The sequence below is a fragment of the Zosterops lateralis genome (assembly GCF_965231275.1).
Source record: "Zosterops lateralis genome assembly, chromosome: 1".
NCBI classification, from domain to species: Eukaryota; Metazoa; Chordata; class Aves; order Passeriformes; family Zosteropidae; genus Zosterops; species Zosterops lateralis.
Genome location: NC_139762.1, coordinates 129,362,296 through 129,386,645, shown reverse-complemented (window position 1 = coordinate 129,386,645; position 24,350 = coordinate 129,362,296). Strand labels below are relative to the sequence as shown.

At 42.0% G+C, this 24,350-nt stretch overlaps 2 protein-coding genes across 6 annotated transcripts in view; one reads left to right on the top strand and one right to left on the bottom strand.

Moving 5' to 3' along the window:
* Nucleotides 1-10,579, top strand: part of MATN2 (matrilin 2) — a 64,778-nt gene extending 54,199 nt beyond the window's left edge. For 4 of the 5 annotated variants that reach the window (XM_083861156.1, XM_083861155.1, XM_083861153.1 and 1 more), the window contains 6 exons: nucleotides 1,842-2,255; nucleotides 2,590-2,742; nucleotides 6,773-6,844; nucleotides 7,376-7,480; nucleotides 7,725-7,820; nucleotides 10,230-10,579. In XM_083861156.1, coding sequence (XP_083717282.1) covers nucleotides 1,842-2,255; nucleotides 2,590-2,742; nucleotides 6,773-6,844; nucleotides 7,376-7,480; nucleotides 7,725-7,820; nucleotides 10,230-10,282 — 893 coding nt within the window. In that variant the 3' untranslated portion in view covers nucleotides 10,283-10,579. Of the gene's footprint in view, nucleotides 1-1,841; nucleotides 2,480-2,589; nucleotides 2,743-6,772; nucleotides 6,845-7,375; nucleotides 7,481-7,724; nucleotides 7,821-10,229 lie in introns of those variants that run through there. The other variant, XR_014590069.1, reaches the window with a different exon arrangement.
* A 1,450-nt stretch (nucleotides 10,580-12,029) lies between these two features.
* On the bottom strand, nucleotides 12,030-15,865 carry RPL30 (ribosomal protein L30). The gene is made up of 5 exons (XM_083861203.1): nucleotides 15,768-15,865; nucleotides 15,629-15,679; nucleotides 14,581-14,726; nucleotides 13,377-13,507; nucleotides 12,030-12,136 (listed from the first exon to the last, which is right to left on the bottom strand). Exons 2-5 carry the CDS (start codon nucleotides 15,647-15,649, stop codon nucleotides 12,087-12,089), a joined length of 348 nt encoding a protein of 115 aa, XP_083717329.1. The 5' UTR covers nucleotides 15,650-15,679; nucleotides 15,768-15,865; the 3' UTR covers nucleotides 12,030-12,086.
* Nucleotides 15,866-24,350: the final 8,485 nt, after the last annotated feature.

Here is a 24,350-nt window from a genome sequence, read left to right as displayed (position 1 = left end):
CACAACCTCTAATTTCAAACATGATATAATATTTGAAAGCCCAGGGCATATGTGTGTGGCAGAAAATGTTTAAAACAATTAACTTGATGCTCTCCTAAGCAAAAACCCATCAAGTTGGAAAAGTTGTTTTAGTATAGCGTCAAATACAATAATAATTCTTTTGAAACAGCAGGAAAAAGCCAAAGGGGAATCTTATTATCAAGGAATGTACATTTTAATCAGGTTCATGTACTGCAAGTTTGTTATCTTTATATACTATATTTTAAAATACCATTAATTCTGTTTGCTTATCTTCCAACATGACATGCACGTATCTCATCATCTCTTAATACTTAGAGGAGAAATTCTACTGGAACTCAGTAAAAACATTTATTCTGCCAAAAATGGATGCCTTAGTTGAGAGGACTGTGATTAAGAACGGTAACAAGTTCTGGCTGTCCTCAGTCCTAACGTACAGCATGCACCATAAACTGCTGCTCTTTCTTGACTTATGCAGTAATATTGAGGTGGTTATGATACATGCATTCATTGCATTTTCATCACCTTAGTACATGTGAGGTGTCTTCTTCTCAGATGACTGCAGAAAGGAATTCTTGAGCAGTTTTAAAATAGATATTTTCTAAGAAGAAAACTCCAGGCTTTAAAGCTGAAAATCCCTTATTTGTACATTGACTTGGTAACAAGCATCTCCAGTAATTTCTGCAGAGTAATTTCTGCTGCACAATTCTCTTCTGTGTAGTGCTTACAGCATTCTCCCTGTACAAAGATCAGAGATGAGTGGAGATCAAAGTTTATTTGGTCCAGACTCAGAAGCAAATCTTCCATTCCTTAGTATGGCATATTTTCCCTGGAAGCTACATTGATCCTATAGGAGCTGAGCACCTCTGCAGCTAGCTTTTGCACAAAGCATACTAATCTCTGCTGGCTGAAGGCAATTCCTTTCCAGAACAAAAAAAACCAAAACCAAAACCAAAACCAAAACAAAACAAAACACACACACACACAAAAACCCCCCAAAAAACCCCACCAAAAAACAAAACAAAACAAACAAAAAAAAAACAACCTAAAACACCTATACCAAAACAACCCACCTGGCAGAAGCAATCTGCAGCTTGGAATACATTCTTCAATCTCTAAATTCCCTAACCTAATTATTGATGCCCAGTGCCTACAAACTACTTTAATTTTTGCATGTGCATTTGCCAAAAAGTATGGGAAATACAAATTTTACAAATTTGCGTGTCTTCTGACAAACTCCCAGCTCTAATGGGTAAACCAGAAAAGATTAATTGCAGCAATACATAAGTTTTCTAATTACAAAATTGGCAGACATGTACAAACAAAAACGTCCTTATCTAGCCATTTCTGATTCTCTCAATAATTAAATACTTTGAAAACTATTTTATAACTTCTGCAACACAAATGCAGCTTCAATGATTCTCTTCCATGTCTCTTAGTGCTGACAAATTTGACAAATGCCAAGTTAGCATTTGGGCTTATCTCTGGAAGAAAATTATGGCAACTCTGTCAATGTGCTAGCTATGTTCTTCAGTTCTCTCCACTTAAGAGTAATTCTTATAATTTGCTGATTGTTGCTGCATTTTGAAGAGTTGTAGTATTCTGCAAAGCAGAATATGTCTCAGTAAATATTCACTGTGGTTATAATTCTGTTCAATTCTCAGTCATAGGCCCACTCTTAGCTTTTGAGACAGACTGTGCACAGCATCTTCAGACACATTGGCACAGGAGGATGAGCCAGGAACAGGGTACTTTAGATGATCCCTTTCCCAGTCTCATGGAGTTTTTTTCTTGATCTATATGCTCTGTTGCTCATTTCACAGGATGCACTGAAGGCCCAATTGACCTGGTGTTTGTGATTGATGGATCAAAAAGTCTTGGAGAGGATAATTTTGAAATTGTCAAACAATTTGTCTCAGGAATCTTGAATACACTTGAGATTTCACCCAAAGCTGCTCGAGTTGGTTTGCTTCAGTATTCCACTGAAGTTCGTACAGAGTTTACATTGAGGCAGTTCAGCTCAGCCAAAGACATGAAGAAAGCTGTGTCACAAATGAAATACATGGGCCGAGGTTCCATGACAGGACTTGCACTGAGGAAAATGTCTGAGAGAAGCTTTACAGAGGCAGAAGGAGCAAGACCATTTTCAGCAAACGTCCCTCGGATCTCCATTGTGTTTACGGATGGACGAGCCCAGGATGAAGTTTCTGAGTGGGCTACCAGAGCAAAGCAGCGTGGTAAGGGGAGATGTTTTCAGTGTCTCATTCTAAAAGGCAAGTATTGTTAGAAATAAATTGTAGGAACAGCATGGATGTGCTAATCTAGAGAGTGTTTGCCAAAGCAGTCTGGCAGTATATTGGCCATTGTCATGCACATCAGATCTTTGTGTTCACAAGGGCCTTTGCAGCCAGGCATGTGCATCATCCCCAGAGAAGGACCCATGGGAAGTGTCTCAGCACAGGTACATTTCTTGGGCTGTCCCTTTCTCTCATATTTGCCTTCAGGGACAAACAAGTGCTTTAAATTAGAACTGCTGAAATAATAAGTATGTGAAATTTCTTTCGAATCCAGGTATAATCATTTATGCCATTGGAATAGGAAAAGCAATTGAGGAAGAACTGCTGGAAATTGCTTCTGAGCCATCATATAAACATCTCTTCTATGCTGAAGATTTCACAGCTCTGGAGGATATAAGTGAAGAACTAAGAGCCCAAATCTGTGAAGGTAACAAAATTCCATTTTCCTCAAGAGAGAAGTGAATGTTTACAGGTGTTTTCCTTTTTGGATTTTTCTGGTTTTTAATACATGAAGAATATATACTGTTAATCCATCACTGGGTAAACGTATTAGTAATTATCTTCTCTTTATTTTCATGAAGGTTGCAGAAATGTACAATTCTATGCTTAGAAGAATCAATTGCTTCTTCTCTTTTCTATTTCTACAGTTAACAGTCAAGTCAGCCATGCAATGAACCCCACTCCACCAAATAAACATGATTATTTCATTAAGAATGTGGGAAAACAATCAGGGATTTCTAATACCTTAATGAAAAAAACAAACAAACAAACAAACAAACAAACAAACAAAAAAAAAAAAAAAAAAAAAAAAAAAAAAAAAACAACTAAGACCAGCAGCAAAAATCTAAACCACAGCAAAATAAATCGTCAAGAGCTGTTGTGTGTATTTATAGAAGACTAAAAATAGTTCATTGAACATACATTCACAGCTACAAAGAGTGGATTTTGGTTATGTGTAGGTCTGAGTTTTGCTACACAAATGTGGAAGGTTTGTTTCAGAAAGCACCCTTCTTCACTCTATACACAACAGCTTGTGTATCAACATTCCCAGATGAAGTTTTGCAAGCAGAAAGGGGATCAGGGGATCTGAGCTGAGATGAAAGCTATAGAGCCAGAGAGAGGACAGCATGTCTCTCCCACTCATGGATTCCCAAGACTCAGTATTTTTTGTACATTCAAACTGGTACCTGAAGCAAAATTCAGAAACAACACATGGAATGATGTTAGTGATAGGACTAGAATTGTGCAAGATTATTTAATTTTCACTAGCTTTTATCTGGTTGTTTTTCTTGGAATTAAATGCAAACAGGTTTTGCCCTTTTTGTTTTTCTTTAACATTGTTGTATAAAATCAGCTGCAGGACATTTCTTTGTACAGATGTCAAGGAAGAATCTGTAAAAAATACTTCAAGGATGTTTCTTAGCTTGCGAACTCTTTGTCCTTCGGTCCTAAGAAGTCCTAGTTTCATCTTTCTGAAATACTAAATACTATGATAATATAAAACCAAGTCAGTTCAATTAACCTTATTAGGCAGATAATTTTCCAGTGACAGCATGTCATCTTAAAAGCTTTTGGAGATGCCAAAGCCAAAACTATCTGGCAGCCAGAACAGCAATTCTCACTCATTAGCAAACTCCAGTATAATAACTCTCACTGTTAAACCCCAGAACTCAGTGATGGAAATGCATCCTTCAGGTACCCACAACAGTGGTTAGCAAACACCGTTTTTCCCCTTTTAACTACATTATTTACAATATGAAAAAATAAGTAAATCCTGCCCCTTTGTGGCAGCTTCTTGTCTACACCTCTGGTAACTGGGCAGCACTGGTGCTTCAGTTTCTGTCCTCCCCCTCTCTCAACAACAGGAATGAATGCCTCACACCTGTGAACTGAGGACTAACCCAGCCTTGTTTTTCCAGACGCTCCAGGACTAGCTATTACTCATCAACTCACTCCACCAGAAATTCTGCCTCCAAACCTATTATACCATCTAAAAGTTCTTCTTTTTATTCCTTCTGCTGTGTACAGAGCAATTTTTCTCCTCCTTTGCAATAGCAATGACTTTTACCTTTCTTCCAGCTTTGGTCCTTAGCTGAGGTCTTCTGAGGCTCCAGCTTGTGAGGACAGTAGGAGATCCTGTCCTCATGGACTCCACTGACAGAGCCTCTCATCCCACATGTCCCAGCTGTGGATGCACTGCATGTTTCCAACTAAAGTAGAAGGCATCCAAATGTTTTTTTGGAGGTTAGGCTTTTTTTCTTTTATTCTGCAAGAAAGCATCTGCCTTGTAAAATAGCTGCTGATTACTATTAATTATTCTTGATGACTAGTAGTAAAGGCAAAAAAAAGGAGGGTTTTTTTTTCCCTCTTGCCTCTTATTAAGAGGAATTCAGTTGGAAGGTTCCCATTCATTGCCTTGGTTAATGTTAATTTCTCATCTGACTGGAAGCACTAACGAGGCTCCAGCAATGTCATACATAATACACACTCAATATGATTGCAGCTTCAGCCCTGTTCTGAGCATGTGCATTATGGGAGCTTTCAATTACATGATCATACACTATTTTTGTCACAAGACCCCAGCCCTGATCACATGACAGTACTCAGCAGCCGGCTGGTTAACATTCTGTTCTCCTTCCAAATTGTGGATCGTTATCAGTTCAGCAAATATTCAGACACTGCTTTTGATGACACTTTCTCACAGGCTCCTCCTAAAACATTCATTGTGTTTTGTTACAAAACAGAACACTAAATATGAACATCCAACTTCAGCATTGTTCCCCAACAAATTTATTCATTGCACTGACTTCACCAAGGGATTCAGGGTGATTAGCCTCTGTCACTACTTGTGTTTTTATTCAGCCTCAAAGGTTTCTGAAGCCTGAAGTTTCTGAAATACCCAATTCCTATTCCAAAGTGGAGACCTCCTGCCACACCTATGCCAGTGCATCTGTCTTTTTGTCTTTTTTCTGTCTCTAATTACATGTCCACACCTGCCCAGTGTCCAAAGCTCAAACATTTCAGGTCAGTTCCTCTGCCCTTCCTAAACAACATTAGCTTCTAACTCCTGAACAACTTCTAGAGCAAGTCATTATCCAGGGTCAAACACTCAAGATTCATCTTACCTGCTTCATCTCTCCTACAACAGAAACCTTCACCATCCTTGTTCCCACTTGATCATTCTTCAGCTAGACTCTGCCTCTCATTTGTTTCATTCCCTTGTGATCTCAACCCACCCCTCTCTCCAAAATCCAAGTTCCTTCCAGCAGCTGGTTCCCATGCAGGCCGAGATATTTGTATGTGTGTGTGTGTGTGTGTGTGTGTATATATATATATATATATATATATATATATATATATATATTAGGTCTGCTGCCTGATCCCTGGTCTTCTTATTCAACCACTCATCTGTTATTCCCTGATATTCAAGCTTCTGTAATTCCAACCTCCATTCAAGACTACCTCATCTCCTTCCCAGTGCAACTTAGCACAGCTGTATATTATTGTGCATCTGTCAAAACTGACTAAACTAGCAGGGAGCCCAATAGTTACAGCAAACCTGGATGTCACAGAAGCATCTTCTACCTCCCCACTGCATCTTCATGGCCTATCAGGCGAGTTTGCACTGTCACCTTTTACCCTCATGCATTCACTTTCAGGGAAGGAGCCCTGGGTTCCCAGATGCAACCCTGCAGTTGTTGAATACCTGCTCTTTAGCCCCTCTGGGCCATGAAGGGCTCCGGAGTCAGTGGAAGGTGTTCATTTCCTACTGAGGGACCGAATCCTAAGGAACCGCAGCTGCCTCTCTTCTGCCCTCTGGCGGCAAGAACGGGGCAGGGCAGACTATGGCTGAGGTTTTATCTCTAAACAGGTTTGTTTCCTCTCAGTCTCTTGACTAAAAAGATCGGGGTGTGGACTCTGAAATAAATCCTCACATTTTAAAAGCTGTGCTTCATGAATTAGACACGTGCATTTTTGCTTTTAACTGTACTGTATCAAATAGACTCTGCTGCACGCTCCCCACCTAAAAACTCCCAACTCCCTGATCAATGTTTCCCATTATAAAGAAGAAAATCGAAGGACAGGAAGAAACTTTTTCTTTCTCCAACATTCTTATTCAATTCACCCCAAAAGATGATGGATGATAATGAAACATGAAAGAATTTTCACTGTAGGACACAAAGTAGATTGCTGTCATTTCAGATTGTTTCATTATTATTAAATAATCACTTCTGGTTTTGGAGGAGTTCTTCTGATAGTCTGAGTTGAAGGGCAAGTCCTGGAGTTTCCATCAACACTGGACCTCTTCTAAATTGCACAGGTATGAGGCATTCTCCATGTGTTACGAGAGACAACCACCAAGTTACTGGCGAGAAACATCTCAAATTCTAGGGAATGTGAACATTTTTACTGCTTCTTTTGTGATATCATTTCCATTGGCAATTTTTATCTACCAGCCATGAAAGAATCACCTCATCAGCAGGATGCATCATCTGAGAGGCTTCATAAGACTGGTCCACAGCCTTCAGGTTGGCTGGTTTAACTTAAGTGTCCTCTCCTGCTGCCTTCTCAAGCTTTCTTCTGCAGAGAACTCTCACAATTCAGCTAAAATAGTTCATCATGTGTCCATGCCTTCTCGCCCCTCCAAGTCACCCTACTTTCTGCAATGTGAAAAATGGAGATTCACTGTAATAAAAGCATGGCTGTAGGCTTCTCACATCATCCAAATGAAATACTTCATGGGGAAGCTTGTATTTCAACACTCTGCTTGACACTTTAAGCATGTTCAGCTTTCAATCACTTCTGTTTCTCACAGAAACCTTCACAATTTCCTTTCAGTTCTGCAACCCAGAACTTAAATCATGTATACAGTAAATACAGCCTAACAGCTTGGCTCCTTTATATCTTTGTATCCCTAGTCCTTTTCTTGAATGATCCTCACTGCAATTAGTGAGATTACTTACTAATTAAGGAGAACACAGTGCATGCAAGTAGAGAAAAAAAAATAAGATTATAATTTAGTGGGTCTAATTTTTAGACTTTTGGGGGGTTTCCTGCAGGACCTGAATCAACCACAATAGCCATCACAGACGTCATTGACTGTCCACATCTTGCAGTACACCACAAGTATCTTTTTGAAGACAGTCACATTCACTCAGCAACAGGTAATCGGGTTACCTTTGTTTAGAATAAACCAGACTGTTCTTTGAACGTGGAGGACTACACATGGTGTACTGTTTTCCAGTACTGACACAATCTGCCTCAGGGTGTTCCCTTGGATGTTGACCTGTTTTGAGAACAGGAAGCTGTATTAAACCTGCTCTGCATTTATAATTCCTTGTCATTTCCTCCCCATCCTATTCAATTTATTCAACATTTCGCCTATGCTTAAGTGTTTCTGTTTTTCAGCAAAAGCCTCAAAAGATAACGACCAGTGCAAATGTGAAAACTTTGTGACATTCCAGAACTATGCAACCAGTGAAGTAAGAAAACTCACCCAGCGATATATCCTTTCTGAGTAACTGTTTCTTACCTGTAACTTATCTGTTAAGGTAAGATAAGGAAGGCAGGTTAAAACAAACTAAACGTTTTTGCATCAAGTCTAAATTGCCTCCATAGCTAAAATCAGTTTATTGTAATGAAAATCTAACCTATGTAATAGTTAGTTTCCAAGAAGCAAGGCCTTTGACTTTTCATCTGCTTCTCCTTCATAGAAGAGACCATAATATTAATATGGATCTTGAATTTTAATAACCCCTTATAGTAAACACCTTCAGGAACAGCAAAGAAACAATTGGTCAAATTCAAGACTAACATGCTTTGCTTTGGGTTACTTCTTCAGATGCTACTGAAATAGCATTTACTGGCTACAGGTGTCAGAGTAGAGAAGTTTCCCTGCTGAACTGCTTGGTGAGGTACCACATGCAGTGGGTAATTTAAAACCATACTGGAGATGAAATCAGAAGACTCAGGTTTGGTTAATCTTGCATTAAAAGAAATGCAGATAAAACTTAGTGCAGATCAGTAGCTTCTGCCACACAGTTATTTCAAGTCTGTTTATTTCAAGGGAGCTGCTAGTGCAGCAGCCTTTATACTGCCTGTAATATCCACACCTCAGGAAACAGCAGCAAACTGGCAATACAACTCATCATGTAGTATTTATGCAGCAAATTCCCGTTTTCTTCATGAAAGCTGCTTCTGATTAAATAAACACTAAGAAGACATCACATCTTCTACTTCAGTTGTGTAACTGTGTGCAAGAGCAGTAAGCACTTACTCTCTGCACAGAAGAGTGCAGTGATACCAACAGCTCATCACTGTGTGCTTCCTAGGCAGGAACATCTTCAGACTGTGAACAGTCTGTCCAGAGGGAGGCAAGAAGCTTAGCAACACGTAGGTTTTTGCTTTACCATTTGAGCAGGCAATCCTGTGATTTTAACTCCAATGGCTCAAGGTCGTAAAAAACCTGTCAACACTGAGCCAGAGACTAGAAATTTTGATAGCAACAGTGCTAAGCACTTCCTCAGAGTGCTGTGCAGCCACTGCTTTGAAGAGTATGAACAATCCAGTTTCCTCTTTATTAGAAACCTAATTTCTCTGCTTTATCTCAAGAGCAGATCAGGTAGGAGATGATACACTAGTTCTTGATAACTGCAGACTACTGGCTAGTCCTCATACAGAAATAAGGGGGTGGTGGAAAGAACTGGCTACAAAAGTAGCTCCAGTTATATAAGACAAATTTAGAGAGATCAGTTTAAACTGTTTTGTGGCCAACTACATTAACTTCTAGCAGTAGTTGAGTGCAGTTTCACTGCTTTAACTTTGCCTCTGTCAACACTTGAGAAGTATAGCTTATGAGGAAAATGCAGTTCACATGGTGCTTATATGCAGACTAGTAACCTTGCTGCAGCAGATTGATGAGAAATTACCAAATCCCATGTCCAGTCTTACTAGCAGGAGATTCTCCTGCTGTCAATAGGGGGGCACAGTACACGTGGCTGCTCTTAGCCAAACTCAAGAGGCTAAATTCAATTTGCCTGTCTGCCCTAAAAAATTCCCAACAGCAATGTGTCAAAGATCCCAATGAATATGTCCACTTCTCCATCTTCCCTTGGTGTAAGACATTAAAATGTTGAAATCAAGACCCTAATCAAACAAGCAAGGGGTGGGGTGTAGCAAATTCACCATTCTGAGGTAGATCTCAGTGCCTTCAAATCTCACTTGATGCTAGGCTTCCTCTTCCTCTCAGCTTCCCCTGGCTGCAGCCTTTCCATGGCACTCAGAGAAAGGTGCTGAAGTGAACAGTACTGGTCCAACCTCTTCCTGCAGGAGACAGCATTCCTGACAATTGAAGTGCTTATCAGGAAAGAGATGCTGTACACTACTTAGCATTGCTACAGCTTCTTACTGTAAATAGAACCAACCCTAGATCCTGTGGAGTTTGTTGTGCTCTATTCCACATTTGTCTGGAAACCAGTGTCACAACTGTGGACAGGAACAGATCATGAGGAGCAGACGTTCCTACTAAGGTCTCAGAGCCCCACTGTTTTATAATCTACGGTTAGTTTCATGCAGTTTTCCATATGATTAAGTGAAACATTTTTTAAACAGCATGAACTAGATAAATATTTACCCTCCCTTTAAAATAGAGAAGAGCAATCTATTTGTAGAACCAGCCTTTTTAATAAGCTGCAGTCTGAATTCCATGTCAAGGTATGCCTGTTAAGGAATGGGGTTTCACACAGCTTTCTCAATTCAGCTGACCAAATCAGAACAAGAAAATACAGGGGAATATTGAATGAGAAACTAGGAGTCAAAGAGGAGAAACAAGAGAATGTTAATGGACCATAGCAATCAGGTAGCTTTCTATTAATGCATCCTATCAGTAGCTCTCTTTCCTTAACTTTTATCTACTGGAAGAAATGACGAAGAGAATGGAAGACTTGGAAAACAGGCTAAAATCCTGATCAGAATTTTAAGTGTACACTACACTGTATATTTATACATACAAACTTGTCAGAGCTATTTTCTTAAACTGGTTCAAAGTAAAATAACATCTTTGTGGCTGAAGTTGAGAATATTTTGGATCCTTGCATTTTTATGCCATGTGTTGTCTTGCATTGATTGCAGATAAGAAATGTTGAAAATTTTATATAAACAATTTAGTAACTAGCAAAAGTTCTAATTAAGCAGAACAACTGAAATAAGCTATGCAAAATAATAAAATGCTGTTATTTTTTGAAATTGAACCTCCACGTTTTGAAGTATTTTTAGGGTATGAATTCATGTGGCTTGCTTTTCTGTATTTCCCTCCTCCACTGTTAGTATTTTAAGCACACAGTCTGTGTGTGTATATATAGTTCTATGTATGCAGACATCCATAGAACAAGTGGGATAACATTCACAGCCATTAGGCTTGACTTGGTTTCTTCAAACAAGAGTAACTACTGGAATCAGTAGGAAGTAAAAATACAAATTTACTCATTTGTGTTTAAACTGTGATGGAATTAAATGCCTGAAGTGGGAAGTCTGCTGGATTATCAGGGCATCAAAATCTGGTTTCAAGAACTTATGTCCAGACTATCCAACTTCTCCCTGCTGTCCTTTGCTCAGTATTCACTTTCCTGAATGCAAGTAGTATATTAATTCTGAAAGTATTACTTGGTCAATTCAGCTAGCTGCACACCTGTTAAGTATTAAAACAGAGACAAAACCAGCGAACAGCTTCTATCCTGGCCACCTGAAGTGTCTTTAAGTCTCACTCCCTTCCCTTGACTGCAACTCATCCAGATTTGTGGTTTAATAGGTGAATATACCAGCACTTACTCCTTAGCTTTGACACACCTGGGAGTTTGCCTCTTGACTGTCTCCAAATGGAAACACAAAACTTCATCCATTTTATAACACAAGTAGTTGCAGCAGAACTTGAGTGATCTCAGACAAGTTGATGAGCGTGCATAGAGACACAACTGCAAGCTTTCAAAAGGTACACTCTGTTTTGGCATACTTTCAAATTCTGCAAGGTTACAGGTACATCCTGATTTTCATTAGGTGCTTGCTTTAACATGTCAGGAAATCACTGGCACCTCAATTAACAATCCCTAGTAATACGGAATATCTTGCTATCATGGTCTCACACAAAACAAGCACAAAAGTTCTCAGCAATTGTGACTTGAAAACACCAGCTCATCTGTCTCCAGTATCTACAGAGAACTAAAAAAAAAAAGGCTACTGATTTAAAAAGAGCTTTGGGAAGTTAAGTGCTATCTTACTGAAAGTGTATGTTACACATCTAGAAGCTATATCCTGTTTGCCTTTTTACAGATATGCACTCTTGGAAGGAAAGGACGAAAGGACTAATGCACATTAGTACTTGATGCACTTGGTAAAAACTGAATTATTTTAATACAAGCAAACCTTTAGGGCTCCCCACCAACATCCCAAATTTGCTACTGTCCCTCACGTTATGCCTTGTGTTTGCATTAGCACTCCAAAAGCAAACACTAAGGAAGCCCTAGACCCTTGGGATTTGGCACCACACTTTCCATGATCAAGCCTTCCTTCACTTACCTCTCAAGATTCACAACACCTACAGAAAGAAAGGCAAATTTTGCCACGTGTAGGTTATTTTAACAGAACAGGAAGCACAGCAGTGGTAATGAATCTTCATTTATATAGTTTGTTCCCTAAAACCAACAAAGGTATAATACAAAATTTTCTTTAAAGAGATCTGTAGCCAATTTTATTGTAGAAGTAACACCTTTACAGCATTTACTTCTCACTGGTTTGTTCTGGCATGCTTCTAATGATGTCAGAGTCACCTGTAAAACAAAAATGTATAGTTACAAGAGGACCCACAGAAAGATGTTTCTAGGAATAAAAGTAAGGCAAAAACCCCCCCACTCATAAAATCACCACAGTGATTCTAGAAAAAGAAAACAACCTAAAAGCAACAGATACTCTGCTTAGGAAAAAAACAAGTGATTTTAATAAAATGGATAAAAATACATGTAAATTTTTTTTTTTTTCTAATCCAAATACAAATATAGTATCTTCCAGTAATTACGTACCTGTCACCAGCATTTACAAAGCCAAGACTAGAACAACCATCTAGTCCTGGAGGACACAATGCATGGTTTTACTCTAGCGAATGTCTAGCCTCCCCTGATCACAGGAATATCAGGACAGCGAGAATATTCGCACTGTCAGCCACACAGCATTAGGATTTCACTTGCAGCTCCCTCCCCACCCAGAACCAAACCTGAAAGTGACTTTTTGAAAATTAAGTTTACTGCTACTATTTGAATACAAGCAAGCTTAGTTTTCTGAAGAACTAGGAAATTGAAACCATTGTGACTTGGGGAACAGCTGGTTGGTTATTACAGAAATCATTAAACCTATGCGTACGTATTCAGGTCAATAAACAGAACAAGGGATTGATTCTTCTATTAAAACATTCTGGAAAAAGGATGGGAAATCACCTCCTTAGCATTCTATATAAGGAATTTGAGCAACTCTCTGGGACAAAGACTGTTACCAAACCATAGTAATTACATACAAACTTACAGTTTTAGAATAGTGTTTAACATAATTTTCATTCCCTTCATGAATATCCACCTGCTTATAGGTTATTTTTCTATATATTATTCTGGGAAGCAGGACAAGTCACAAAGCTTTATCTCAGATTAAAAACAGTTGAACAGGACTCTTGTAAACAGTATGTTGTGCAAGCTCATGGGTTCAGAAACAGGACCCATACAGTTGTTTCCCAGACTCTGAAATCTCCCTAGAGACTAACAAGTAGACAAAATCCTCACAGGGCTCAGCAGTAAGAGCCAAGTGCAAGAGAAGCAGCAGCCCTTCTAGGTTCTAAGAACCTAGGACTCACAAAAGCAGAACAGGATCTTGGTCAGAGGAAATTCTAAGTTAAACCTGATGGAAAAAGGCAGTGAAGTGTGTCATCACTCCTGCTCTTTCCTTGCTCAGTGGTGCTACTCACAGGAGAAAGGAGGATCCACAGATACCTCCTAATTTGGTCCCTACACTGCAGGAGGGAATTACCTGGGTCAATGATGGCCAGTGTGCACACTCTGTAGTATTTTCCACATGCTGTGCCCAACTCAATGTTGTTCCCACTATAATGATGGACACCGGTCTTGGCAAGCATAGCGTAGTACTCGATCTCTGATTTTCTGAAATGCAAAAACTGGGTGTTAACAGGACCCACAAACAATTCTGACCAGCTGCAAAACAAAGAGAGCAGCTTTAACTCCTACCACACTTAAACCTTAAGACACTTTCCCTTCCCACGCAGAGAAACACAGCTGTTTCTTGTGAGGCAAAATCACTCCAGGGCTGTGGCTCAGGAACCTTTACTTAGATGTCTGCTGAAGGTTTGTAACAACAAACCCTTCAGGCTGCTCCTACACAGGCTCATTTCTACATGGCCGAAGGATTCAGCACTTGCAGACCTCTGAAAGGCCACAGGAGCTGTGCCAAAGTGCATAAACTAAGAGAGTTAATGCTGACAGCCAGCGGTGGCCAGATGCTGAAAGGAGAGACACATAGTTGCAGTTGACAAAGTAACCGTGCATTTCAATTTAAAACGACAAATCCATCTATACTGCTCTCTCTTCTGACTTTCACTAGGAGAGTCTAGCAGCCAGTACTGTTTCCCAATATTCTGGGATCCCCATTAATATTGGGGATGGCTGCCCACTGCAACAGTCCTATTTCTCAAGTATCTGATTTCTGGGTTTCATGTTTACATTTTCTTGAGCCTGTCAATATCCCTCGATAAAAAAAAAAAAGGGCCCAGACACTCAATGAAGAAAATGTCACAATATTAGTACAGATTACATTCTCAAAAAAGCAGTTTCACTGGCCAGGTGATCTAACTAACTTTGACAATTTTTGTGTGCTTCAAATATTTCAAATCAGTTATGAGTTTTCCCAGCTATAAAATTATTTTCCAATACACTACTTTGGAAAAACATGGGAATTCAGCCCCATTACACTCTTAGTGAATGCTATCAAGTGTGAAAAGCTTCCAGTACTTTCTCTAGTGCAAACTCCTTAAATCAGAAAGCTAGAAAAACACCAGGAAGCATTTCGACATTTCTAGACTTGAAATCATTGCACAGCAAACTACCTGTTACTTTTGTTTCAGAGCACTCTGGAACATGCCAGCAAAGCCCTCTGAATTCTCTGGAGCAATGAGCACAAAGTACTCATCTCAGAAGTGTTTTCTCACACATCTGCTTACCTCAAAGCAGGACAGTTGTTGGCGAGGATGACCAACTTGGCCTTGCCCTGGCGAATCATTTTCAGAGTCTGTTTGTACCCAAGCACATATTTGCCACTTTTCATAACCAGCTGAAGCCTGGAGTTGATGGACTCCAGGGACTTTTTCTGAAGATGTAGAAAAGCATTATTGTGTTAATTCACACTTTTCAAAACAATGGAGAACGAAACAGAGAAATTTCAAATATATGCATTTTTCATGATCTCTCTATGGGAATAATCTCCCTCTGAAACATGGAATAAGAAAGGCCAGTCAGTTACTTGAATATAAGAAAGCTTATGGATAGGGGCATTGCTGACACTGTGTTTTCACAAGTTCAGAAAGTTCTTTCTTACCCCCTTATCTCTCAATAGGCAAATATATCTCAAGGCACTGTTGCTGTATCTACATAAATCAGTGACATCTGCGTGTATCTGACAAGCTCATGTCAAGCTCAGCCAGTCAAGGCCAAGTAAATACCACTTCTGCCTAGCAAATCTAAGCCGGGTTTAGAGTCTGTCCCTCCCCAGGGCGCACATTAACAACGTTATATGGGGCAGCACAAAGAAGTGAATTCTATGCAATATCGGACTGATATTATAACAGGGGAGAGTGATGCTCATGACAGCAGGTTAGGCACATTTGACGGACGAAACCACCTTTGACCAAGAAACTCAGATCTGTCAAAACCACTCCATGAGAAAGGCAAAACCCTAACTCGACCCGCTCTAGGATCTCAGCATCACCTCTTAGTTCTTGCAGCCATTTCAGGAGCTCTGCAAACACCCCGGGACACCGCACGGGAGGGACCCGAGGATGCCGGGCCCACCGGGAGGCGGCCGAGGGGCGCGGCCAGCGTCAGGAGCGGCCGGTCCGAGCTCCGAGGGCCGCGCCGGGCTGTGCCCAGGGCACCGCCAGCACCCCCGGCCGCCAGCCCAGCCCAGGCCATGCCGGGTCCCTCTGCCGCCCCAGGGCGCTGCCCGGCCGCCCCGCCACCACGTGCGCCCGGCGCGGGCCCGCTCTCACTCACCGTCTTCTTCGCGGCCACCATGGTGCTGCCTCTCGGGGGGTCTGGCGGTACCTGGAACACACGGGGATGGAGGGGAGCGGTCAGAACCCGGCAGCAGCGCCCGCAGCGGCCCCCGCGCCCCCGGCCCGGCCCCGCTCACCGCAGACGCGCCGCCAAGATGGCCGGGCCGCCAGAAAGGAAGGAGCTCCCAACAAGCACCGCACGAAGCCCGCGGGAATTCTCGCGAGAGCCGGCCACGCCACGCCCCGCCCCGCCCCGCGGCTGCCAACGCGCCCGAACGCGGCGGGGGCCCGGGACGGGGCGGGGCCTCGTTCGGTGTGGGCGTGGCCACAGTGAGTGGGGGCGGGTCATTGGTTAATGCCTGACGAGAACGAGGGCAGGCGTGTGTGGGCGGGGCTTGAGCGAGGGGCGGGCTCGGCGGGTCTGTCTGTCTGTCCGGCTGCTGGTTCCCGCCCTTTCCCATCTCCACCGCCTCCCTCGTTCCGGAGAGGAGCTCTGTGCTCATGGTGTACATGAGAGCCTGACGGAAGGCTTCAGGAGCTGACGGGGAAAGAGCCGTAGCGGCCTGAGCCTCCCATGATGGAATCACAGACGGCCTGGGTTGCTGGGGAATCTTGAAGGTCATCTAGTTCTAGCCCCGCTGCCATGCCATCTTCTGCTAGACCATCCCACCTGGCCTTGAATACCTCACAGGGATTGGGGGGCATCCATAGCACCTGTACCAGTGTCTTTGCCACCCTCACAGTAAAGAGCTTCTTTCCAATCTCTAATGTAAACCTACTCTCTTTCTGTTTGAGGCCATTCCCGTTTCTTCTGTCACTACTACTACATGCTCTTGTTAAAAAAAAAGTCCCTCTCCATCTTTCCTGTAGATTCCCTTCAGGTACTGGAAGGCCACAATCAGGTCATCCCAAAGCCTTCTCTTTTCCAGACTGAACATTCCTAGTTTCCTCAGCCTTTCCTCACAGGAGAGGTACTCCACCCCTCCAGTCATCTTGGTGGCTTCTGGATTCCATCCAACAGGCCGATGTCCCTCCTGTGCTGGGGACCCCAGAGCTGCACACAGTACTTCAGGCAGGGTGTCACCAGAACGGTGTCCCTGGGGCTGTCACTTCTGACATGAGGCTGACGGGGAAAATTATGGGATGGAGAAAATGAATCTCTTGGGCCCTGCAAGGCACCAGCCCAGGGGACACACGGTGGTCTGCAGTGTGCACACTGCCTCGCTAAAGCAGCAGCGCTGGCCTTCTGCCCTCAGCCCCTGGCAGGCCCCAATTCTGATGAATGGCCTGTCCTGATGGGATTCAGCCCCAGGCCGAGGCCGAGCAGACACACAGTTTTCTTGTGTGAAACCAGTTTCATGAGCTTGGGAATAGTCTTGGGCCCGACGCTGCCCGTGTTAACACGTTCAGCTTCAGGCGCCCTCAGTGCAGCTCCCGGGTTTGCCGGCCCTATGGCTCTGCACTCCCACCAGCTGTGCAGTGTCCTTAGCCTGTCCTCAGGCAGCTCAGTCCATGGCTGTGCTGGAGTGACAGCACAGGGAAACTTCCTCCTGTCCTCCTGTGCACTCTGGAAACCACCAGTTTGAAAACTATCTCGCTAAGGACAAACACACTGCATTGTCTGGGACCAGGGCCACGATATGAGGCTCCCATTTTCAGGCTGAGGACATTTGTTCTCGGTCCTTCAGTGCTGCCCATCCTAGAACAAGCATCCCAGGGTGGCGCAGGGAGGAGCAGCAGCTCAGCTGACACCTGCAGGGATGAGCAGTGTGGACACTCTTAGTGTGAGCTGCAGATATCCCCCAGAGGATGCTCAGGGATCCAGCCACAGGACAACGCGTTTGCTGCTGGTGTTACTTCATGCTCTTAAGACACTGCACCAGAAAGGCATCCCAGCGTGTACATTTCTTGTGAAATTACAAAACTAGTATAGGAGCTTTGCTAGACTCGCTCAGGTTAGCACAAGCATGGGAAAGTGTTGTGCTGGTTGGCCTTAGGAGTGTGGTGCCTTTATCAATATGGAATATGGAGCAAAAAACTAAAAAGCCAAGACAAAACATATTGTATTTGGTCATTCTAGTATGCTTATATTATATTATATTATATTATTATATTATTTCAAATAAGAGAAATAATTTATCACAATATAATGCTATGCCCTTCTCCTGGTGTGGCAACTCAATGGTAACTTTTTCTGATACATGATCACAGACCTAACCAAAATATTTCCAACAGAATAACCTTCTCAGTGACAGGCAGCCTTTGGCCAAAATGCAAACCATCACCTGCATCATTTTTTTCTGGGTAACAAAGTTGGGTTTTGACAGATCAGTTTAAGCATCTAAATTAACATCTAAACTAACACTGAGACAAAGGTATGTTGGAAAAAATGTTACCAAACTTAAGTGGAGCTGAAATATCACAAGTGAAATTGGTCCATCTCTAAAGGTAAAGTTCTCCAGGAATAATGTCTCTGTTAAGCACAGATGTATGTAGTGTATAAAAAACAATATAAAAATGTTACATTTTGATGTGTCTCTATAGTCCAATTTCTTTTATTGAAAAAAAAATCTATCCCTTTACACAGAGTATGATTAAATCAATTTTGAGGTATACTTCAAACTTTTGTTTCGCAACAAAAAAGTAAACTCCATTCTATGTCTCTTTCTTTTTGTTCCTCTTTTTCCCCTTGTCCCAGCCCTCAGGTGCATTGCTGTTATTCCCCATCAAACTGTGACTTTACTTTTAACTTTTTATACTTTTACTTGGTTGGTTGTGGTCTGGTGAAACAATCACCTTTTGTTCCTGTTGAGATTACTGGCAAGGGAGTATAAAGCTCAGTGGGCCTCGTGAAGTCCTGGGTGCCGTTCCTTTTGACTCTTCCAGGTTTTATGTCACCTTGCAAGATGCGGGAACCATGCATGGATCCGGGAGAGGGAGCTGTTCCCAAGGGTATCCTTGCAGCCTCCGCTCACAGGAGAGAACAACTTTCCTTAGCCATTTATAAAACTAGTTCTTTCCAGTAATGTGCTTTAGAAAAATCTCTGCATTTCTGAAAGAACTTTCTGACAGGCACTTTTGGAATTGGACCCTAAATTCTGTCCCTAAATCTAGATGGAATAAGGATTGGGTTGGCAGTGGTGGGAATACAGGCAGAAATGGGCACTATTGTCTTTCACTCCATAAATCTCCCTCCTGTGAAGGCCTCTCCTGGGGGTCTCTGGTCTATAAAATGTCCTTTTTAAAGACAAAGGACCATTCCAAATCAGATGAAAGTTACACTAGAAGAAAGAAAATACTTTGACCCCACTAAAATTCCTTAAACAATATTATACAGCCCCCGTTTTGCTAAAAACAGCAGCTGGGAGTGGATGAGCCTTGACAGCCACTGGTTGAGAATTAAGGAATGGGGGAAGGCACATTAGGGAGAGTTTGAGGGATCCCTTCAGGGATTTTGAGCTCCCCTCCACAATGAGGTCATGATACAGTAGAAATAGAAGAAAGGCAGGGAAGCAGCAGGCAATGTCTCTATCTCCAACAAGCAAGTCTCAGCATGGAGCCACCCAGGGAGCAGCTGGCTACCTCAGGAAAAACAGTGTTACTTCTCCTGGCGCCAACAGCAGGCACTGCGGTCTCATCCAACCCCTTTGCCCTCCCCACCATGCCCAACCAGGGAGGTCAACTCCTTCCCAGGCTGAGTCAAGGATTACTGTGGCTCTGGGGCTCTGCTCAGTTTGGCAGTGAAGATGAACATGCAGGGAATGCAGAATACTTGGAGAAAGCAGGACCACTCCTCACCCTGGCCTAACCCTTGGCTTGCCTGGTGAGAGGGCAGGAACAGGGTTTCCAACAGAGAGGGAGAACTTAATCCAGAGAGCAGTGGTCTTGAAGTTCTTTCACCACTCTTCCCCACTAAAATGCCGACGAGGTTATGTAAGAAAGCACCAGTTAGAGGTATGAAGAGGTAGGAGAGTGAGATCACTGTGAGAAAAATCACTGGTAGAACACTGACCTATCCCAAAAATTAGAAAGCAACTTCATCATTTTGGGTGAACAAAACCAACTCAGTGTATCTGAAAAAGGGAAGTCAGGGTGATGCCTTGTTGGGATTAACTACAAACAGAGGCCAGATAAAATTAAGGGAATAAAAAGTGATTATATTTATTGAAGGGCCTTCAGGTACACTTCAGGCAGACAAATCCCACCCAGGGGCTACACCCAAAAAAATGGATGATGTGTCAAGGGTTTTCATACTTTTCTAAGTTTGGTTCATTTGCATATTGGGGGTTAATCTTTCAATTACAGCTTCAGGTAATGAAGTGATTTACCCCAGGTTTGCTCCCCCCCAACTCACTTTTGTTTTACATTTCTCGGGGCCTGAGACAGAAAGGTGTCCTTGATTCCCAGGCCTAGAGAGGAACTGTTTTGTCTGACCAAATGGGAAGACAGTAGTTAACACTCTATATAGAGCTTAGAGTTATACACTAAAGAATTGCAGGATTACAAATACATGAAAAATATGAAAGCTAAAATCCTAAAGCATGAAGGGAATCTCATGCAGCAGCACTGACATCAATGCCTGCAAGCAAACTGTGGTGGCAGAATTTCACATACCTGAGGACAGACAAGCAAGTTCATGGAGCTGGCCAGGAACACCTGTGGGGTCTCTTGCAGCAGTTTGGCTGCAAGGAATCAGCACTGGACATACTGCACATGTGGGCTCATCCAAGCAGCATGCCTTTCTGCAGAGAAATCCCAAAGCAACTTCTTCTCTGTGTTATACAATCCCAAGCACTGGCCCCACAAATGCAGTGGTAATAATACCATCAGCTTTTCTCATTACTCATCGCAAAGTCCAATGAACAGTAAAATGAGGTACTGTTGTAGACAGTTAACTGAGAGAAAATTTCAGAAAGAAGAAAAAGAGAAGAATGAGAAAAAGTAATTTTGAAGTCTGAAAAATGAGCAGTACATGGGCACCCTGTAGTATACATGGGCACCCTGTAGTACAGTCTGGGATGGATCATTCTGTTAAATTCTCTGAACTCCTGAGGTGTTTATAAAGCTGAAGTGGCAATGCTGCTGATCCTGAGAGAAAGTGGGGATCACTCTGGTAGCCAGGGATGCAGAGGAACATCTGAAGCTGCTTAGCCCCTTCCCCTGAGTGTCAGTAGGCAATGTGTAGAATTCAGCACTTGCTCCCTGTTAGAGTAGCTGGGTGCCTGAGATGGTAACAGGTAATGGATCTGTTGCCAGGAAAGCTCCAGTAAATATGTAGTGTGACTGGGGGGATTTCAGATGTAACCTCTGCTAAAGCTGCTGCAAGAGGGACAGCATGTCTATAGCCATCCTTCATATGCCATAGTTCACATGCTAACCCTGAATCATGAGATTCAATTCAAAAAAGAAGAATGATCTTCTGACAAGCTAGGCATGTATCTTTACCAGTATGAACAGAGCACACTTTTTTTGTAGAACGAAAATATGCAAAAATAAAGTCCTGCTTTGATTTATAGTCTGGCCAAGTCTCTGCACAATTACACAATAATGTTGTGTGAACACCTGCAGTCATTATTCTCTAGTTTTGCACATCAGGGCTATTAAAAGTGACAGATTGTGTTCCCTGATAATCATTGCATTTACAGCAAATGCAAACATGTTCATCTGATTTTCACAGGGTCGTGCACTGATCTATCCCCTGTATTGTCAGGCAGACAAATGCAGCTCTTTGTTTCAGATCACTGGGAATTTAGAATCCCAGTAAGGCACAGGCCCACTAGATCTGAATTAAAACCTTTCCTCAGCCACCCTTGAAGCAGCTTTACTATGAGGAAGGAAGGAAGGAAGGAAGGAAGGAAGGAAGGAAGGAAGGAAGGAAGGAAGGAAGGAAGGAAGGAAGGAAGGAAGGAAGGAGTTGAGGAAAAAAAATGGGTCAAGTGCAGAAAGGTTATCTCATTAGGGAACAGGGAAAACCTTGAAGTTAAATACTGTCTATTGTGAATACCTGGGTATCTGCAGACCTGGATATATTTTCAGCCAGTAAAAGCATGCTAAGAAGTATGTGTAATATATAATAATATATAAATATATATATTTATATATAATATAATATAATATTATATTATATTATATTATATTAAAATATATATACATGTATAAATACATACATTTGTATACCTATATGTGTAGCCAGCTTAAATCCAGTGCCAGTACAATGAGAAACTGCATTTTCTAAGGGCCAAATTGTGCAGAAATCCACAGGTGCAAATTTCTAAAGACAGTAATTGATTTGATGAGAAAATATTCAGATTGCCTCCTTTCCAGGAAATTACAATGCATGTATGAGGAGCTGAGTTTCAAGGGCATTGCTATCCCAGGCAAAACAAAAATAGCTGTTTCAGAAGGCAGCTCTCTGCAGTTCATAAATCAGCATTACAGAACAGCCTTCAATGGACCTACAAATATTTGGATCAGTGGAACATTTGGCCTGAATTATTTGACACAGTAAACAATTTAGAATATTTTATTACTTGTTTAGGTACTGGCCGTTCTGTACAGAATAGCCAAAGAGCTGAGAAAAAAAATCACAAAAAAGAGAAGTCTTGATTAACATAATGTTTTGAAAAGTCACTGTGATTTGGAAAGTCCCAGGATTTGAGACTATCAGAAAATAGATATAAATTTCATAGCTGCAGTAGGAATAATATCTAAAATGCTCAAAAATCTTAACAGCTAGTGAGCTCTGGAATGAGTGCAACAAGTTTGCTCATATAGTACTGGCCCAGAGAACTTAAAAATTATCAGGGCCTTAGAGAAATCTTTGCAAAGTTTGCTTTTGAAAGTGCATTACTGATTGTATATAAGAGGTCATAGGTATTTGTGGCTTTACCTTGGGATGTACAGCTCTCCCTGAATACTCATACTTTATATGTAATTTTAGTTTCCCAATTTGTATTCCTGAATAAAAGAACTAGTTCAATATAATTGTTTAGTTTATTTGCTCCTAAAGATTTAGGAGGTTTTTTAGCTACTTTGGTACTGCCTTCATTTGGGACAGAACCAGGGTGGTTTGAATTAGAGAAGGCACCTGTGGAGAGGTGCCCTGCTGAAGGGAAGGGATGGGAAACCTACCAAGGATTTTCATCAGCCAACGTCACGCTGCAGCCACTCTATCACTTGAACAAATTTCTTTGGGACTCTGTACAAGCTCTGTACAATCCTGTGCTCCCAGAATGTAGGAGAGTGGCAGAGGCAGCCTGCAGTTATCCCTGGGAAATGTTTGTGGTGAATGCTCTGCAGAGGGCACACATTGTCCAAGCCTGGCTTGGTCCATGGCAATGCAGCTGAAAGACTGAGGTGCAGCCCTGTCCCGGCGTGGCCCTACCTGTGTCCGGCTCCGTTATGTCCAGTCTTCCTGCTGAAAAGATGCAACTTCTACATGCAGGAGGAGGGAAGACCGTGACATTTTATTTAGTGGTCATGAGAGTCACCTGCCAAATGGTCCTTGGGTTCTCATTTCTATTTCTGTATCCTGTCCAAGGCCTGTTTAAAGAACACAAAGTACAGAGCCCTCGGTGAGCCTTGCTGCCAATACACGCTGACTCCTATTCCCTCTCGTGTTCCCTCTCTCTGGCCTTGTAAACACTGAATTCCTGTCTCTGCTGTTTAAGTAAGCTGCATGGTAGGTGCATTTTGCAGAACTCATCCTTTGGTTAGGACAGGGAAGGAAACAGGTACAAAGCTCTGCAGGTAAGAGAATGAACTGAATGTAGCCTTCCCTTTTCTATTTTCTTCAGTGCCCAGTGTTTGATGAGTTGATGGCCCATCCTCCTTACTTTGTTCTCTGAAAGATCACAGAAGAAAGGTGGGAGTCAGGTTTGTTTCCTGGTATGTCAGGCTTCCTTAGCTGTCAGTACTCCTTCACAGTCATCACAGTCACATCTATTTCCTACCTGTGGCAGCAGAGCAGTGGGATGCCTGGGTGTCTTCATCTGTGCTGTTCAGGGAATCCCCATGTGCTGTGTAGGGAACTGACCTTGCTCCCACCACAGCAGTCAGGATTTCTCACCAGCAGCACGAAGGTTAAATATTTCTGAAATTAATTTCTAAGTTGCTAAGACCTTTGTTGCACTTCTACTTTTGTTGTCACACAGCAATGCTTTACTAATCCAGATGTTACCAGCATTTCAGTGTCTAATGTCTCATAGAAATCCTATATATAGCCACAGTGGATTTTTTTTCTGTTATTTTTTAAAAGCTTCCTAAAAATTAACTCAAACTGAGGAAGGAGAAACTATTATTTATAGTTATTAGAGTTATTGCTACTGCTATTGCAGGAGTTATTAGAGTTATTGCTACTGCTCTACCTTGGCCGTGGAACGTAACAAACCCTGGACAAATGCCAAATACAATATGATTTGTCTGAATAAATTTCTGGGTGGATAAAAAAAATGTCCATTTAGGAGAATACATGATTAGTCTAAATTTGACATAATCAAATATATCTTGGGTGCAATAATAAATAAATTATCTGCTTATGCAAGCAAGTGTGTGGCAAAGATTGTTCGTTCTTACTCTCTGGGAAGTTTTTAGGCCACCTCAACTTTCCTGGACATCTGTTGATTTGCCTATATACAAATATAAAAATATTATCTTTATTTTACCTTTTCAGGCTGATGGTAAGGATGTTACAGGTGGATATTGAACCCAGAGGACTCTGC